The sequence below is a fragment of the Typopeltis vanoorti genome, chromosome 7 (genome assembly GCF_054136105.1).
Source record: "Typopeltis vanoorti isolate ZY-2024b chromosome 7, IOZ_Tvanoo_1.0, whole genome shotgun sequence".
Taxonomy (NCBI): Eukaryota; Metazoa; Arthropoda; class Arachnida; order Uropygi; family Thelyphonidae; genus Typopeltis; species Typopeltis vanoorti.
In genome coordinates this window covers 124,820,963-124,840,599 of record NC_143555.1, presented here as the reverse complement: position 1 = coordinate 124,840,599, position 19,637 = coordinate 124,820,963, and the positions used below count along the sequence as shown (strand labels likewise).

Genomic DNA, 19,637 nt, shown 5'->3' with positions numbered 1-19,637 from the left:
CAATTCAAGATAGATTTTGTTAATATTTAATTAGTATCATCGATGGTAGTAGCTGTGTTTAAATTTTTTAGTTCATTTTTGAGTGATTCTCTATAACAGCTTTTATTGTGGTAGAGGTTTTGTAAATTCACTAAATTGGACTTTTTTCTCATGAGCTTATTCCATTCCCATTTTTTGTTGATCCATACTTTTGCCCTTACTAGTCTGTGGTCACTTCCTGTCTTAAATCTATTAAGCACTTCGGTATTATTTATTATATATCTTCTGATGGAGAGGATGAAGTCTATTTCAGTGTAAGTTTGTCCATTTGGGCTTCTCCAAGTCCATTTTCGGTTGATTTTCTTCTTGAAAAAGCTGTTCATAATAAAGAGGTTATTTTCTTCTGCAAATTCAATAAGTCTTTCTCCTCTTTCATTCCTCTGTCCAAATCCAAATTTACCAATGGAGTTCACATGGTCATCTCTGCTTCCAGTCTTGGCATTAAAGTCACCCATTATAATTATGTAGAATTCTTTAGAATTATTTAATGTGGATTCTAATGTTTCATAGAAATCTTCTATCTCTTCATCAAATTATACATATACTTGTATAATTTTCAGTTGGTATCTTTTATTTATGAAGAGATTTAGTTCAGCTATTCTTGATATTATTTTATTAACAAACAGGACATTGTTCTTGATTGTTTTATTTATTAGGAATCCTACACCACCAGTTGAGTTTCTGTCACATTCACAGTAACTGGTAATTAATTTACGGAATTGACAACGCATATAAAGTAAATAAATTAAAGATAACTTTAATGAATCACTTCTATATTTCGGCAATGTCACATTGCCATCTTCGGAAACATAAAGATATGGTATGTGCACTAAGGAACTAACAAAGCAAATGAGGAAGAAAATAAGAACTAATTTTGTTCCTAAAGTCCTAATGGTGCCCTCTTGCGGGCTAATTTGGTAGTCTTGGCAGTTGGGCTGAAGTTCTCAAAATGAAAGTCTCCCAAATTTGGGGCAGTTTCATGCACCCAAATTTGTTGAGGTTAGGAACGTTTTTTAGAGCTGCTGAAGATTCTTTGAATAGTCTTTCGTATTTAAACTTGCTGCGATGGATTATTTTTGTCTTCTTCCAACGAATTTTATGGTAGGTATCTAAGGCATGGTCTGCCAGTCCAGAGCGGCTGTACTGGTGAAAACGGATGTAGTCTTGGTGTTCTGAAATCCTGATATTTGTTGTTCTGCCTGTTTGGCCAAAGTAGGACAATTTGCAGCTGCAAGGGACCTGGTATACACCAGGTAGGTCTAGGGGAAGTGGTTGGTCTTTGGTAGAGCGGATAAGGGATGCCAACTTTTTATATGGTCTGTAACAGGAAGTAAGGTCATATTTTTTGAGGATATTAGTTATTTTTTCAGAGGTGCCCTGGATGTAGGGGATAGTGATAGACTTGGTGTAGTCTTTATTGTGGAGGGGGGGAGGGGGGTTGTGGTTTACAGGTTTTAGTATTTTTTGGATTTTTTTGGGGTTGTAGCCATTGGCTAAGAAAGTGTTGAGGATGTGGTTTAGTTCCATAGTCAGGGCCTTGTCATCTGAGCAGATTAATTTTGCCCTGTTATATAGTGTTTTTATCACCCCATATTGTTGTGGAGGGGGGGGGATTGCTGGTGAATGCATCTGCCAGTGTGGGATAACTGCCGGGAAAACAAAGTGATCCCCAACTGTGTCAAACTAAAGCACCGTTTCACTTCCGAGAAAGCTCTACGTATTTACAACCGCACTAGCTTCGCCCTGTTAAGAGAACAAATTACCGCGACGCGCGTTCTCCTTGCCGAGGAAAACAAAACCGTACGGGCACTAGAGGAAGAGCTTCCTAACACACTCGGCCTTGATCTATGGTCGATACTTCATGACATTTCATGCACATCGGCAAGAAAGGAATTCGAAAAAATACGTAGTCGGCACGTAAAAAAATACGAAAACCTGACAAAGACTTCTGTACCCCAGCCACCACTTAACACAGTAGTCAACCTCTCGTCGGCAGTTTTAAAGCCTGAAGCACTCACCGCACTTTCACGTGGTCACAATTTCGCCCTAGCTCCTAAAAGGATACCTGCTGAAGAAATCATGATCCAAATAGAGCGTGGAATTCGCAACCTGCCTAACCACATCGCCAACAACGTGAGACTGGATGTAGTCGGTGTTCTCACTAAAGCCAAACCTCCAAAATCCAACTTATCCAAAAACGAATATACAGCCCTACAAGAATTAAAAAACAACAAAAAAATAGTAATCACCAAAGCTGATAAGGGAAGCGCCACTATGCTACTTAACCAAAAAGACTACAAAGGTAAGCTAAATTCTTTAATACGAGACCGTACTACTTACCTCCCCATTGAATATAATCCGACCAACTCTCAGATTAGAACTATTCACAGTCTCCTTAAGAAAGTCACTTCTTGGCCTGTGGAAGTCACCAACAAACTTAAACCTTATAACTCTAGACCCCCCCGATTATATGGACTCCCAAAAATACATAAACAAAATGTGCCATTACGTCCCATAGTGGATGGCATTGATTCCCCCACATATAAATTAGCCAAACATTTAGCCAAAACGCTCACACACTACACTGGCAACACACCATCACACATAAAAAACTCGGCCCACTTTAAAGCCAGTATAGAAAACCTCACACTCCAACACACTGACATAATGGTCAGTTTTGACGTCTCCTCCCTATTCACTAATGTCCCACTCAAAGAAACCTTTGAGCTCATCCAAGCCAAGTTTCCTCCCGATATCTCAGCCCTATTTCAGTTCACAATGAACTCAGGCTATTTCGTTTCGCAAGGAAAGTTCTACAAACAGATAGAGGGGACAGCCATGGGTTCACCACTTTCCCCACCCTTGGCCAATTTCTTTATGGAGACTTTTGAAGAGAAAGCCTTAAACTCCGCCCCACAAAAACCCACTATTTGGCTTCGTTATGTGGATGATGTGTTTGCTATTTGGCCACATGGCTCAGATACACTCCACTCCTTCCTAACACACTTAAACAACCAACATCCCAGAGTCCAGTTCACCTTAGAAAAAGAGGAAAACAACACCCTCCCCTTCCTAGACACTTTAATCACCCGCCAGCTTGATGGATCTTTGGTTTTCTCTGTTTACAGAAAACCCACCCACACTGGCAGATACATTCACCAGCAATCCCCCCCCCCCTCACAACAATATGGGGTGATAAAAACACTATATAACAGGGCAAAATTAATCTGCTCAGATGACAAGGCCCTGACTATGGAACTAAACCACATCCTCAACACTTTCTTAGCCAATGGCTACAACCCCAAAAAAATCCAAAAAATACTAAAACCTGTAAACCACAACCCCCCTCCCCCCCTCCACAATAAAGACTACACAAAGTCTATCACTATCCCCTACATCCAGGGCACCTCTGAAAAAATAACTAATATCCTCAAAAAATATGACCTTACTTCCTGTTACAGACCATATAAAAAGTTGGCATCCCTTATCCGCTCTACCAAAGACCAACCACTTCCCCTAGACCTACCTGGTGTATACCAGGTCCCTTGCAGCTGCAAATTGTCCTACTTTGGCCAAACAGGCAGAACAACAAATATCAGGATTTCAGAACACCAAGACTACATCCGTTTTCACCAGTACAGCCGCTCTGGACTGGCAGACCATGCCTTAGATACCCACCATAAAATTCGTTGGAAGAAGACAAAAATAATCCATCGCAGCAAGTTTAAATACGAAAGACTATTCAAAGAATCTTCAGCAGCTCTAAAAAACGTTTCTAACCTCAACAAATTTGGGTGCATGAAACTGCCCCAAATTTGGGAGACTTTCATTTTGAGAACTTCAGCCCAACTGCCAAGACTACCAAATTAGCCCGCAAGAGGGCACCATTAGGACTTTAGGAACAAAATTAGTTCTTATTTTCTTCCTCATTTGCTTTGTTAGTTCCTTAGTGCACATACCATATCTTTATGTTCCCGAAGATGGCAATGTGACATTGCCGAAATATAGAAGTGATTCATTAAAGTTATCTTTAATTTATTTACTTTATATGCGTTGTCAATTCCGTAAATTAATTACCAGTTATGTCTAACCAACGTATAAGTCTTACTACTAGAATCACATTCACAGTGGTAGAGTAGATGTCCATCTTTTAAATGCATGAGAGTTTCTTCTTTCCTTCTTATCAGTTCTTCCAATCTATCATCATCCCATAGAGATCTACAATTATATGTTCCTACTAATATCCTTCTACCATCGTGCAATGTAGGTGAACTCATTGTAGGAGGTGGAGACTGTAAGCATCATATTTTTCGACCTAGACCCTCTGCCTAAGTCCAGGATGTGTCCCTTTTTAATTACATACAAGCCAGTATGTAATTTTCCTATTTTATTTATCATTTGCATTGTCTTCATGGGGAGGTATTTGGCCTTATAGCACCACGCTGGCCAGACAGGTTGTGCCTCACAATAGTGCATAAGATGAAATGACACAGCAAAATAGGAAAGATTCACCCCTAGTCCTCGAATACTCTAATAGCATTGGGGGTAAGGAGCAAGAAGAGAAGAAAGAAGCAAGGAAGGAAGAGGAGGGACCAGTCTACAGATAATTAACAGATGTATATTACATGAAGTAAGGCATGGTTCTAATGCTGTAGAAATCTAAATTCTGCTCACCCCAGAATATTAATCACATTGGGGTGATGTACCCAAAACAGTCCTAAAATAAAAATTTTTCATACTGTCCAAAGGAGATCAATCTGGTTGATAGATGATCCTTCACTCACTGACTCACCTCAACCACCATCTCGGGGATGCACTGTTTCATCTGTGTCTTTTCTACCTGTACCTTCATGGACACTGCTTCACTTACTGGCAACCATCATTCCTTCACTTTCAGTTATCCTAATTTATGCTCACACATAGACCTACACATTTCACTGTGTAGGCACAGTGAAATCCTATGGAATAGGTTGGTTACTCCTTATTCCTGGAGGTGTCCTATGTCTGTAGCAGCGTGTGTTCACAGGTCTGGTTTGCCTATTCTGGGGGATGAAAAACACGAGTTTCCGGGTGACCGGCTAACTCACCTTTACTCGAAAGAGACCAGATAAAGGTTCCTCACGTCTTGGATGGGAATCAAACCGAGGTCTTTCTGACCAAAGGGCTTTGTCTATACCGACTGAGCTACGAAGGCTCATACTTTCAGCTAGGCTTGTTAAAACAAGACCAATTGTTGTCTAGCATCCTTTTTCTGTTGAATTGCAACTTCTGTTGCAATTCAACCTGCTTCTCTTTTTCTCATTTATTCCATCTGCCCCTAGTCCTCTGGAATAGCCTTCTATACGGTGTTTCCTAGCAACTAAAACTTCCAACTGTTCAAGAAAATGACATGTTATAGGTTATTCTACCTCCTGTGTCTCAAAATGATGAAAATAAATAAATAAAAATATTGTTATCTCGCTGGTCTACCTGTTTTGCATGTGGTGTTGTTCAGAACTGTGGGTGAAACAACTAAATCTAAGTGAGCATATTATGTCTGCTAACTGCATGTTATAGGTCCATTTTGAGGAATGAAAAATCCAGGGTCTTTTTTGGGAGGGAAATCTATCTCATATGAAGATTTCTGCCACCTTCATATTAAACAAGCTAACTTATCTTTACTTGAAAAGCCCTTATAAAGATTCTTTTCATCCTGAATAAAAGCAGAGCAAGGTCTTTCAAGAACAAATTTCACACTGTGTTTACATCTATGCTGCTGAGACAATATTCTGGGAGTTAATAATCCTTTTAATTATTTGTTTAAAGAAGGCTTAACAGGGAAGGTACCAAAAGAGGGAACAAAGAGTAAGTACCACTTCATGAGAGAGGAGAGGGACACAAAAGCAAGATACTTTAAACCACGGGGTAATTGCATTTTATAAAGTGGGTTAAGGATACTGGAGATTGGTGAGGGCTAGAATCCTTGATTGGATTGTTAAGAGCAGGATGATTCTCTAGCATCAGCACGAGTTTGTTAAGGGGAGGTTGAGGCATGAGGATAAATAGCACAGCAAGTTGGATAGGATGTTAATGATACTGTGTAAAGTTTGAAGTTGTATGAAGAGAGTGAAGCATAGATTGTTTTGCTTGGAGAGTGGCAGGCAAGTAGAATGCATTGCTAGAAAGTACAGCATAGTAGCAAGGATATCCTACAATGATCTGCACAAATCTATGGTAGTCTAATGATGATAATAATAAAAATAATAATGAAGATTATTATACATATACTATCCTTGAAAATCAAATTCAGTTAAGTTAAATAAATAAAACTTGATAGTGATTTTACTTTTGTAATTTTTATTTAACAAGCACAGAATTTTTCACCTCAGTGTCACCAATAAATTAAACAAGTGGAACAGAGACTGGAAGATTCTACAATGGAAATGCATGAACTACATGTACATGATATAGAGTGACGTGGTTTTAAATATATTATGGTCCTAACCAAAGGATTAAAATAAAAGACCATAAATTAATTAAAAAAATTATTTGCAGATCATGTGAAAAAGTGCTATTTTCCCATAAAATGGGTAATTTCAGTCCATCATTTTAGATTGGGATGATGTAGCAAAGGTTTCACAATTTTCTTTATATAAGCATCATAAAATAATTACTGTTTATGATGAACCTTAATCGTCTTCCAAAGAATTTGTTCTGCAAGTCCCGAATGTTCAGGCTCATGGAATTGAATGTAGTCTATACATTCATGATATATGGCTGCCAATCTACCAGTTTGGCCAAAATATGGTAATCCACATAGGCAAGGAATTTGATTGAATCCAGAGTGGGCCATGGAAATTTATCATTTGCAGAGCACAGAAAAGTAGAAATCTTGTTAATAGGGTATAAGGACACTTGCAGGCCATACCTTCAGAGACACTTTTAACATAAGGAATGGTGACACGATGGACCACCTCTTGGGAGGCAGACAAAAAACTATAACCATCAATGATTTTGTTGACATAAGACTCAGTAAAGCCATTAGCAAGGTAGGTGGACTTGACATAATTTATTTCCTGAGAAAGTAGCATTTCAGTAGAGCAGAGTGTGAGCTCAATGTACCAGAGTCTTAATTGCCAGATTTTTGACAAGTATGATGATGTAAAACATCATAAATGTAAAGCCCAGTATAGATTTTCTTTCTAAAAACAGAGAAATGAAGGCTACCACCTGGTTGAGAAAACAGGAGACCTAAAAAGGCAATCTAATTGTCCTCTCCTACCTCAAGAGTGAAACAGATGCAATGGTAAAATCTGTTGATCTTAGTGAAAAACACTTGTAGATCCTTAAAAGAACCATGCCAAACTGCAAGGATATCATCCACATATCTTTACCATAATGACAGTTTAAAAAAAGATGCTGTTCGGTATCTATTGTTCAAATCATTCCATGAAGTAAACAAGTGTTGGAGAAAAAGGATTGCCCATTGAAATGACTACTTTCAATTTGTTGGTAAAGCTTTTATTCTGGCATGTGAAGTAGCCAGAGTGAATAACAGTCAAATAGGTGGACAATATCCACCAGAAACACTTGTTTGAAGAAGTCAAGTGTTCCATTTAGGGAAACACTGGTGAATAAAGACAATATATATATAAGCTGAAAAGTATATCACTGAGACAAAGATGAAGCTCTGATATTTTTCCTTTAAAATCAAAACTATTCTTAATAAATAAAGAGGACTCTCCTATAAATGCTGAAAATTAGAAAGGTGTTTAGCAATTTTGTAGCAAGGAGAGCCAATGAAGTCTACCACAGGACGTAATTGAATATTTGTTTTGTGAATTTTGGAAAAGTTCATACAAACAATGAAAATGTCAATGATAGCTTTATAGTTTCTTCTTGGTTTCCTCATCCCAACAAGAGACATTACCAATGTGTTTAATTTCTTAATCTGGATAGCTGTAGAATCATCAGCAAGACAATATGTGAAATAATCAAGTAGCATTAAGGTTAATTTTCTGTAGTATTCATTTTGATCTTGAATTACTAATGCTTTAAGGACTTAATATATTTAAGACCATGTCACTGTATAACATGTACATGTAGTTGATGAATTTTCATTGATGATTCTTCTCGTTTCTATTCCACTTCTTTAATTTGAAAGTCATGTTGAAGATGACCTTGACACTAGGGCAAAAATTCTATGCTTGTTAAATAAAAATTACATAAGTAATCCATATCTAGTTTTATTTAGTTATGGCTTACATTCCCATATGTCAAGTTATCAAATTCAATTCTGCATGTAGTAATTACCCACATGAAAGTTTTTCCTTTTCCTGCCTGAAATTTATACTCTGCTGTCAGACTGGTAATGCTCATCAATCCTTTGACCACTATTTTTGATTTTGAATTTTTTTTTTCTTACCTACCTTCACTTACCTGAGTAGTAAAATATATAATAGTTCAGTGACTGACTTATAGTTGGTGATTTATGTTTTTGCATTTCAATATAAAGAAAATTGAAATGCAAAAACATAAATCACCAGCTATAAGTCAGGGGTGCTTAAGGGTCAAAGCTGTATAACTGAGAGGAGACCTCCACATAACCTTTAAAGGAATGCAGAGAACCGACCAGGGCTTCTGACCTAATGTCCAATCCTCACCTTCTCGTGGTGTACCCTGTTGGCTATCTACCTGGATACTGAATGAACGAGGATGGGCTGGCCATTTGGGATTTAGCCGACCAAATTGTATTCTTATTGGCTTAAACCAATATACAAAATGATGGTACAACAAGACAAAATTTCATGCCGGCTGGGGCGTTGCCCGGTTAAACAAGTCCCCCATTGTTTTCGCCAGGGAACCAGGGCGAACAGCGAAAAGTCAGCTACTGGAACAAATCTGAAAGCACATCCCAACTCAACACCATCAGAGTTAAATATCGGTACCATCAACATAAGAAGTCTGAATGGCAAAGAAACGGAGCTAGCTGAGGAATTAGATAAGTACCAGATCGACATAATAGGGATGACTGAAACAAAAAAGACAAAAACTGGTGAGATCTTTCTGAGCAATAAATACAAAATGTTATATTCAGGAAATGACAATCAAGGAAAAGAAGGAGTAGCCATAGTATTCAACACAAAATATGAGGCTAATCTTCTTGAATGGCAGTCAGTTTCAAGTAGAGTAATGTGGGCTAATATCAGAATGGGGAATTGGACAATGAGACTTATTTGTGCCTATGGTCGCACAGAAGGTTCTACTAAGGTAGAAGTGGAGGAATTTTTTGATGCTTTAGAAAAAGCAACTGACACAATGAAAAAGGAAAAGTTGGTCCGTGTTGGGGGATCTAAATAGCAGAGTAGGAAATGATTGTCAGACATACGAAAATATTTTGGGAAAATTTGGAGAAAAGAGCAAAGCTAATAATATTGGCAAATACCTGTTGGATTTCTGAAGTGGCAATGGGCTGGTCATATGGACAGATGTTTCATTCTTCCTATGATGTCAGAGACTTTGGTTTGGTTTCTTATCCACATATTCCTTTTGTGATCCAATCTTGTGATACCAAGCATACTTCTTTCCATACCAAATTATGCTGTTCTTAATTTTTGAATTTCCTTCCTTTAGTGTCCATGTTTCATAGCCATATGTCAATATAGGAAGAATACGTTGATTAAAAACTTTCTCTTCAAGCATAATGGTAGTTGGCTTTTGAATACTTAATGTAGTTTTCCAAATGCTTTCTACCCAAGCATCGTGCATCTTTTAATTTTGTCCATGGTATTTTGTTCCATTGATATCTGTTGTCCTAAGTATATGTAATGATCTACTTGTTTAATTTCATTGTTATTGATTTTTATTATTTCTGGTTGGACATAGCTATTGAACATAACTTGGGTCTTGTTTAGATTTATCTTCAGGCCAGCTGTTTTGCTAGCAATTTGAAGTTCATGGATACAGGTCTGTAATTCATGCACAGTTCAAGTAAAGATAACTATGTCATCTGCAAAGCATAAATGGCTTAAACAGCTTCCATTTATCTTCATACCTTTCCCTTCCCAATCAAGAAGTTTGAATATTTCTTCTAGGCATGCTGTGGATAATTTTGGAGATATTGTGTCACCCTGTCTTATACCTCTCTGTAATTCCACAGAAGAGATGTTTCCATTGAAATGAATTGCTGCTGTGGCATTGGTGAACACTGATTTGATGTCCTGACGTATGGCTCCTCCACTTGTTGGTTTCGTAATGCTTTAAGTATTGCACAAGTTTTTACTGAATCAAAGGCTTTTTCATAATCAATAAAACCAAGACATGGTAACTGATATTCATTACATGTTCGATAATCTGTTGTACAACTTGAATATGTTGAAAGTTTATTTTCCACTTGGTTAGAGTATAATAAATTTAGTTTAATCCTTTATCCAAGTGTGAGCAAACAAAGTTTGCGCCTGAAAGTATCTTCAGGACTGGGTTAAGGTGGTGGTAATTGCACTAAAGCCACTTCAAAAGCCTGCCTATACTTTTGGTTGTACTAGGTATAGAGTAGTACAAAGCCTATGAGCCAAGACTTTTGTAAACCATTGATGGGTCGGTAGTTTCTCAGGTCTTCTATGTATCAGAATTAGGATAGCCTTCTTCCATGTTCTTGGTACATCATTTTTCTTCAGACACAAGGTAAATAGTTTTGCCAAGATTTTGTAGATCGTTTCTCCACCTGCTTTTAGAAGTTCAACTATAACTCCATCCTCACCTGCAGCTTTTCCATTTTGCAAGCTTTGGATGCTCCACATGACTTCTTCTAGTAGAATCTGTCATACTTCAGCTATTTCGTAGTTGTCTTCTTCATTTAATTCATCATCCTGATATAATACTGAGTAAAATTTTTCAATTCTTTTTGCTATAGCATATCTATCTCTGGTTATGGTCCCATCTTGTAGTTTGACTGCAATCATCTGTTTATTGCTGTTTCGCTTTTTTGAGACTATGGTTGTTTTCGATTGTTTGTTACGTGAATTTACAATTGAATTTCCTTATTTCTTCCGTGATACATTTTCTGATTGTTTTGCAATTCAGTGTATTCAATTTTATTCTGTAGGTTATTTGATTGTTTTGTTTCTTCAGAAATTTTGTCTTGTTTCTGTTCTGTGGCACCACCTATTTCAACTGAGCATTGTAAAAAGTTTTGGGTAATAATGTCATTACTTTCTGATGAATCAGCATTGTCATCTATAATAAGATTTTTAAATCTATTGTTTAGTTCATGCTGGAATATATTTTTTAATGTCGAGTTTGTGTACATCCATGTTTTGCTTTGATTTTCGAAACATTTTTCTTCTTTCTTTTTGGTAGTTTATTTGAATCTTACTGCATACCTTATGATGGTCACTTCCAATGTTGAAGATGTTTATAACAGAACAGTCTTGAATGATGTTTTTCTTATTGCTGAGGATATAGTTAATTTCACTAGTTTTTCCATTCCTATGTGCTTTTTTCTTGAAAAAGGAATTCATGATGTACAGGTTTTCTTTTTCTGCAAATTCTATTAACTCTATCATCTCTCATGCCATATCCAAAATTTCCTATTGCACTTTCATCTGATTGTTGTATACCAATTCTAGCATTAAAATCTCCTATTACAATTCTGAAATCATGTTTTCCTTTATTGTAAAGTTGGGATACATCATGATAGAAGTCTTCAATTTCTTCATCAGTATAACTTATTGTTGGTGCATAGACTTAGATAATGTCAAGCGTGTATCTTTTTTGAGATCTGAACAACAATACTTGCTATTCGATCAGATATACTATCAAATTCTATTATACTTATTATTATATTGTTTTTCAATTTTTTGAAAAATTGAAAAACAATATAATAGAATAATACTATAATACACATTTATATATATTTATATATATAATCCACTGAGTATCTGCTTACTATGATTAACTGGGAAAAAAAAACAAGGTAAGCAAATTTATAGCAAACAATGGAGGAGGAGTTTTTTTTTTTTTTTTTTTTCAATTTAAATACTTTTATTTAAAAAATAAAAGTGTTTAAATTGTTTCATTATGTTGCTAATATAAAAATGTTAGCTGCTAAAAAACAAAAATAATTAAAAACACTTAGAAACACAATTATCCATTGCATTTTAATTTAAAATAAGCTTAAATTATAACTGAAAATTTAAATGCAAAATGTTAAATTGGAAAACAGCCACATGTTCATGATTGTTAGCTTGTTCAAGGATATAAAGTTTTTCATATCCAAATCTGTAAACTTTTTTTAGATTCACAGTATTACTTTTTCCTATTTATTTATTTATTTTTGTGAATGCATGATAACTAGATAAACAATTCATCCATTCAAAAAGTTATGCAAATTGCTAAAGTTCTCTTTGGTTTTATTACTTTTGATAATAAAAATGTTTAAATGATCCAAAATCCCAAAACAGGCAAAGCATGCAAATCTGTATATACTATATGAGTGCAAGTTCTTGACTGAGATGTTGAAAGTTTATTTTTCACTTGGTTGGAATATAATAAATTTAGTTTAATCCTTTATCCAAGTGTGAGCAAACAAAGTTTGCGCCTGAAAGTATCTTCAGGACTGGGGTAAGGTGGTGCAACACCAGGTGGCTCCTTGCAAAGGTGGAGCAAGCTACTAACACTCCTATATCAGTATCTCTCATAATGCAAAACACATCTCCTTGTGGATATGTCTAATGTTATGCATTAAGGGAAGGGCCACTACCCAGACTAGTTTCGACCTTTATTGAGGTAGAATGGGAGTTCATGTCTCTCATCACTGGCCTCTGGAGAATAAAGCATGCTGAGGATCAGCAGACAGTAAGAGAGGAGGATAATGATAGAGTAGGATAGTAGGAGGTAAAAGAGGCCTCAGTCAACCTGTTTAGCCGTTTTGGGCTAATTGGTCTGTAACACATAATCTCAATTCACCTGTTCAAAAAAAAAAAAAAAAAAAAAAAATAGTTAACCATAAAATTTTGTCTAGAATTCGCATATAAATTTATCCAATTTAATAATTTAGGCAGGTGTCTAAGGAGGATATCCCTTGACCTGTTTTGGAACAATACTTTAAAGTTTAAATGTTTGTTCGTAAATTTTATTACTAAGTATAATAGCTTTATTTGTATTCCAGGTTATTAAAATTTACTGCTGTTATTGAAAAATCTAAGGACTTATGGTCCAGACTGGATATATAAATTTACCATAAAATTCGAACTTAAGGCCCGGATTAGATTTTTTTTTTTTTTTAAAGGACTTAAGGTCCGGTAAGTTGAAATGAATAAGAACGTTTTGAAGAACTTGCAGACCTGGTACCATTGGGACTTAAAATGGGGTAGAATCTGGCCTGGGATATGCCGTTCACAGGGAGCGGCACCGCCTTACTGTAAGCCTTCGCAGCCCGGGTTCTCAGATCTACTCCCCTTATTTGGAGTAAGAGAATCCGTGCCAGCGAAAGCTTTGTGGCGAGGAAGGACAGAATAGTTATTACTTTTCCTAGGGAGAGTTAGGTGAGGTTTTGTAGATTCTAAAGATATATACAGGGCTTGATGCGTCTCTGTATGAGAAAGCATATTTTCGGTGGTTTGCAGTATTTGTTCACAAATTTAAAGTCTCCTAGTAAATGTCTCTCTTGCACAAGGAATTTAGGTAGATAGAAAAAAAAAACCTTTCCTTATTCTTGTGTACATTAAATTTGCGTCCTGTACCTGGGATTTTTTCCGTACCTTCCAGATGTGATACTTTAAGACGTTAATTAAGAAGATAGCGAACTTTTGGACTGTTGACCGTGGAGGGAATTGTAGACATACGACCTCTTCTAGTGACAGCATCGGGATTCCCAATGCTGCGCTCAGTCTTTGCCAGATGCGTTGGGCTGGTGGGCAAAAATAAAAAAAATGCTCCACCGTTTCCACGCCTCAGCAGACATCACAGAAGGGGGTCGCATGAACTGGGTACATACTGGGACTTAACCTGTTTCACCGGGAGCCACCCGTAGGCTATTCGCCAGGCGAGATCCCGATGAAAAGGCTGTCCCCAGCTATTTTTAATGTTTCTAAAAAGAATTTCGTTGTTGGTCATGAGATTTGGTGTATCACGCCTGGAGAGTTGCAAGAAATCCAAGTATACTGCTTTGGGTTTGTGTGTGAAGATTTCTGTTCCTTTGTCACTGAGTGTTGTGAGCGATTTCACTAGTGTGCGGTACCACTTGGGCACAACCCTTGTGTGGGGTCCAGCATAGTCCGTGATCCCAAAGAGGGGGAGGAAAAATCCTATAAAATATCTAATGAAGAGGCCTGAAGTGTGGTTTGAGTTTAAGGCCTTCCGTACGGTTTTGAATGTGTTTGCATGGAGCAAGCTTTTGAGATTGGGCACAGCGTACCCCCCCCCTTCATGTTTTAGTTGTAGGTATTCTTTTTTTACCTCGTGTTTTTTCTCATTCCAGAAGAAGTCTATGAGTTTTTTTGATAATTGATTTTCTTGTAGCAGTGTGATGCCTGTGATGTTGACTGTGTGCATCAGCATTGGGGTAATGATTGTTCTTATTACTGTGGTTCTGCCATAAAAGGAGAAAAAGGTTGGTTTGAACAGCTTTATCCTTTCCATGCTTGTTTCCTGTAATTTTTGAGTTGGTAATGCTAGGGTCTCAGAAAATGGAACGCCTAGTATTGTTAGGGACTGCGTATGCAGCGTTAAACCGTAGGGAAGCCCAGTGTTATGGAAATTTCCAAAACTTTTGATTCTAGTTTTTTGTGCGTGAACTTGGAGACCACTGACTATGCTGAAGTTTTGCAGTATGTCAAGATAGATGCAGATGGACTCAGAATCTCTGAGTGTAGCCACTACATCATCTGCATATGCCACTGTTTTGCATTGTCTGGAGACTTGGGGCAGTGGAATACCGTTAATTGCGGGGGTGTTCTCAATTCTGTTGAAGAGGGGTTCTAATGCTAGAGAAAAGAGGAGGGGGCTTAGTGGGCAGCCTTGCCTAACCCCTCTCTTTATGCGGATTGGTTCTGTCAAAAACCCATTAATAGACAGTTGTGTCGAGGCCTCCGTGTACATATTTTTAATTGTACGCTGAAGTCTCGGGCCCACACCTATTTTTTTGAGGGTGTCCTGCAAGTACATGTGGTTGACGCTGTCAAACGCTTTTTCCAGGTCGGTGGAGAGAAGTGCCAGGGGGTATTTTTTTTCCTTGGCCAGTCTGATTAGGTCTCTTAACAAGAAGAGATTAAATTCCATAGCTCTACCTGGGATTCCATAGACCTGTGAGCTTGTCATTATATTTTCTATTCCACCCTTAATGCGCGTGCAGATAATTTTTGCGAAAAACTCGTAGTCTAAATTGGTTAAGGAGATCGGACGCCAGTTATTTGACAAAGTCCGATCTCGGTCTTTCTTGGGGATAAAGATTGTATAGCTCTTAATGAATTCCTCGGGAATGTTTCCCGAAGTGAGGAATTTGTTGAAGATGTTTACTAATGCTAGCAGTGCAAAATCCCAGATAGATCTATAGAATTCTATCCCCAGTCAGTCTAGCCCTGGGGTCTTTTTTGTCTTCATTGTTTTGCACGTTGCCTTTATTTCCGCCGCAGTTATCGGCCTGTCATGCAGGGCACTAAGATGATAAGGAAAACGTTTGACATCCCACTCGCTGAAGTCATCTGTGCCCTGCTGGTCAGAGAAGATGCCGAGATACTGCTGATGAAAATGACGGAGTATTTCATGGGTTGAGTTTAGAATTTGGCCCTTCTCTTCGATCTGGTAAATCGTTCTTTCGTCATTTGCCGCCACCCGTTGTTCATTGTAGAATGCGGCGGAAGGCATTTCCAAATTTCTGAGATAGAGTCTCGTTCGAAAGTCGAGGTCCTCGACTCTACTCTGCCGCTCTTGCTGCAGCTCTATTTCTACTTGTCTGATAAGATCTCCACAGGGAACTCCGCTCCGTTCATTTATTCGGTACCAGCCGAGTTCCCTGTAGAGATCCCTCAGCCGTTTACGTTGTTGGTAGGCCCTTTCACACCCACAATTTTGAAACAGTTCCTTAGCCTGTCACTTGAAGCGCAGCCAGTTTTCCCAGTCCCAGTTGGTGTTTGTCCATCTGTCACAAAGGTTCTGTAGCTGGTCGCTAAAAAGACTGGGAAAGGTAGGAGGGAGCCTCCAAGGACCTCTGGCTGTTTCCATAACCTCTGGGAGTGTGATTTTGAATATGACCATTTTGTGGTCTGTTAACATGTGTACTGCGGTGTGATGTATCCTCTGAACATGTTGTTCCAAGTTTTGAGATACGTACACCCTGTCTAGTCTTGTCAATATCTGGCTGCGGCACCACGTTGTCTCTACTTGGAAGGGGTTATTCTGCCTCCAGACATCGATGAGGTCAAAGTTTACACAACATCGTTTTAAGGCGGCAATGCCGCCAGTTCCTGTATTTGCATTCCCGCCCACTTTGTCTAAACGTGTGTTTTCCACACAATTCCAATCTCTGGCTACTATGAGGTGGTCTGCTCCCAGGAGATAGTTTTCAAGGGCAGAGAAGAAACCACTTCTGCGGCGTGGGTTGTTCGGGGCGTAAACTGCAACAAGTCGGATGGTACGGCCACCGTACTTCCAGTCCACCGCTACTAAACATCCTGTGGCGTCTTTCTGGACGTTGAAGAACCCCCCGCGATTTGGGGGGTGAATTAGTATCCCCACCCCTCGCGAGTGTGCGTTCCCGAAGCACCAGTAGCTGGTGACCGGGTAGCCTCTCGAGAAGTTCTCCACGTCCCAATACTTATAGAAATGGGTTTCTTGGATCAGGAGGATATTAATTTTGTGCGTTAACATTACCCTCCAGACAGCGCTTTGCGCAAAAGGGTTGCGTAGACCGTTAGTGTTTAAAGTGGCGATTTTAAATTCCATGTTGATGTTAAAAGGAAGGGGGGGGTTTCATCTGTTCGTGGGTCTACTTGAACCACATCTGGTTCTTCGTCAGACCTGTTTGTACTATTTGCGTCCGTATCAATAACGAGGTGGCCTTCATATTCCCTATCTGTGTCGCTGGCAATGTCCGTTCCGTGGTTTCGTTTGTTACCGGGGGAGGGTTTCCCAGCCTTGTTGCATCTACGTCGAGGGGCTTTGTGCCTGTTGCTCCACGTTGGCCTGTAATTTGGGTGTTATCTGATTCATCCTCCGATGACAGTAGGCTGCTTTGTTTAGCTTTTTTCTTTTCCTCTGTTTCTATTTCTCTTGTGCATTTTGTTGGAGCGCTGGTTGTGACAACTTCTTCCTCTTTCCTGCGCGTTTCGATATTTACAATCTCGATGTTGGCAGTTTTGTCCTTCGTGTGGTGGGTTGCCTTGGATATCTTACCCATTGGGGTTTTTGTGGAGGTTGTGTTTTCCACTGATGCTCCTTTTTCGGCCTGATGGCGGAGCTCTGGAAAATCGCTCCTTGGTAATGCCTCAGGTTTTCCCGTGGGTGTAGCCCTGACCGGTGTTATGGTCCCTCCAATTACTTCTGAATGCGTCTTGTGCGGGCATGTGTTAACTTTGTGGGTCAAGTCCCCACATTTAAGACAAGGTTCTGTGCAGCTTTCTAATTTGTGCTTCGTTGATTTGCAGTTTCTACATTGTATTCTCGGGCAATCTGGACCGAGGTGTTTATCGGAGCCACATCGAAAGCACAATCTTTTAAGACCTGGGTAGTTGACCATAAACCTTGTTTGGACCAGCAAAACGAAGTTGGGAACTTTTGTATTCATATCCATCTGGATTTCTACTTCACCTGTTTTCCAGCCTTTGTATTCTGTGTGTTCAATCGCTTTGATATCATGAATTTCACCCCATTGGCTAAAGAATTTCTTGATGTCGGCTTCATTCTCCAGGTATTCTAGGGGAAATCTGGTTATTTTTAATGTTTTGCGTAGACTCCCTACTAAAAAAGGCTTGATTGTTTGTCCCAAACAAGGGACAAACAATAATAATTTCATTCTTGTTTGGTCGTTTTTGACCACGATTTGAAATCTCTCCGTCGAGTATGGCATGAAACTGTATATGTTTACTGCCCCTACTGTCCCTATCAGAGCTTTCACTAATGCCCACTCATTTACGGTCTGCTTGACCTCAATACTGAGCGTCCTAGTTCTGGGCAAAAAAAGCGGCATTGTTAAAGGAATTCCTAACTACTGGCTGTAGAAAGGGGATGTAAAGGTGGGCAAAGTCGAGCAAGCAAAGAGATACCAGAAGGGAAAGATAAAACAACAAATAAAGAGAAAAGAGGTCTTACCAAGGCTTGGGTACTACGGTAGAACCTTAGCATGGAGTTCTCTGTTCAGGCTGCTGAAACTGGATATTCTTTTGGACTGGGAGGCACAGGCTGTCTAGCTGATCCTTAATGTAGTGCAACATCAAAAACGCTTTTTCTCTTTGATCTGGAACTGAAGCTCTCCTTTAGGTCCTATTATTGCGGTCTCTACCTATAGGAGTTGCCAAATGGTGTGCCACCTTTTTAATAAATTACTCTGGATTTAGAGAAAGATGTTGAAAGTTTATTTTTCACTTGGTTAGAATATAATAAATTTAGTTTAATCCTTTATCCAAGTGTGAGCAAACAAAGTTTGCGCCTGAAAGTATCTTCAGGACTCTGATAAGGTATCCCTTAATGCATAACATTAGACATATACACAAGCAGATGTGTTTTGCATTATGGGAGATACTGAGATAAGAGTGTTAGTAGCTTGCTCCACCTTTGCAAGGAGTCGTCCTAGTGTTGCACCACCTTACCCCAGTCCTGAAGATACTTTCAGGCGCAAACTTTGTTTGCTCACACTTGGATAAAGGATTAAACTAAATTTATCATAGCTGTTAACCTGTCAGAATCATTTTCCAGAGTGGTAGTTTGGTTATTTGTTTCCTGAGACTTTGGAGTAAGAAAAAGATTCAGCTGGGTTGGTTACTGGCCATCTGCAACCTAGTTTGGTGGTAGGGCTGTCAAACTTGCTCCAAGTTTCCCTTCTTTCATTTATACCCAACCAAGCTTCCCAATGGGTTGGGAAGTACTCAATTAGTACTCAATCTTCCACTTGGTTTCTCGAGTTTCAGGGTTCACCATGTGGATGTGAGAGTTGGATTGGAGAGGCTATGGGATCCTACTTGAGAGATCATATATTGCACATCCATCCCTCTTGAATATTGAATATATTTCTAGCCTGGCTCCCACTGATGAGACCTGCCAGTTACCAGAACCCGAGAGAGAGCTCCTATTCCAGTCCTGTTACAACAAAGGTGCCATTGTTGGATTCCAGTTGCCATTTACAAGATCCCGAGAGAGAGCTCCTATTGCAGTATCCTTTGGTAAGAACCCTTATAGTTTTTCTTTTGGTGGTTTTCCTTGCAGCCTCGTGCCAAACGGTACAGGCCTGTCTTAAGGTCTTCCCTTTTCGGGAACTCAACTTTCTTTTACTGTGGGAAAAGTATTTGCCTTTAAATAATATCTAAATTCTTACCAAGAGTTTGCACTCTCGGGATCGAAACTGACCCAAGCATAGAGAAAGCGACGTTTGTGAGAGCTCTTCTCAACGTCACGAAAGCATTTACGGG

At 38.8% G+C, this 19,637-nt stretch overlaps 1 protein-coding gene across 1 annotated transcript in view; it reads right to left on the bottom strand.

Annotated features, from left to right (window-relative positions):
• Positions 1-19,637, bottom strand: part of LOC150105034 (MAGUK p55 subfamily member 7-like) — a 256,968-nt gene that overhangs the window by 201,231 nt on the left and 36,100 nt on the right. The window contains exon 3 of the mRNA XM_090395105.1: positions 17,007-17,928. Within this exon, the coding sequence (XP_090251231.1) occupies positions 17,007-17,928 (922 nt within the window). The remainder of the gene's footprint in view (positions 1-17,006; positions 17,929-19,637) is intronic.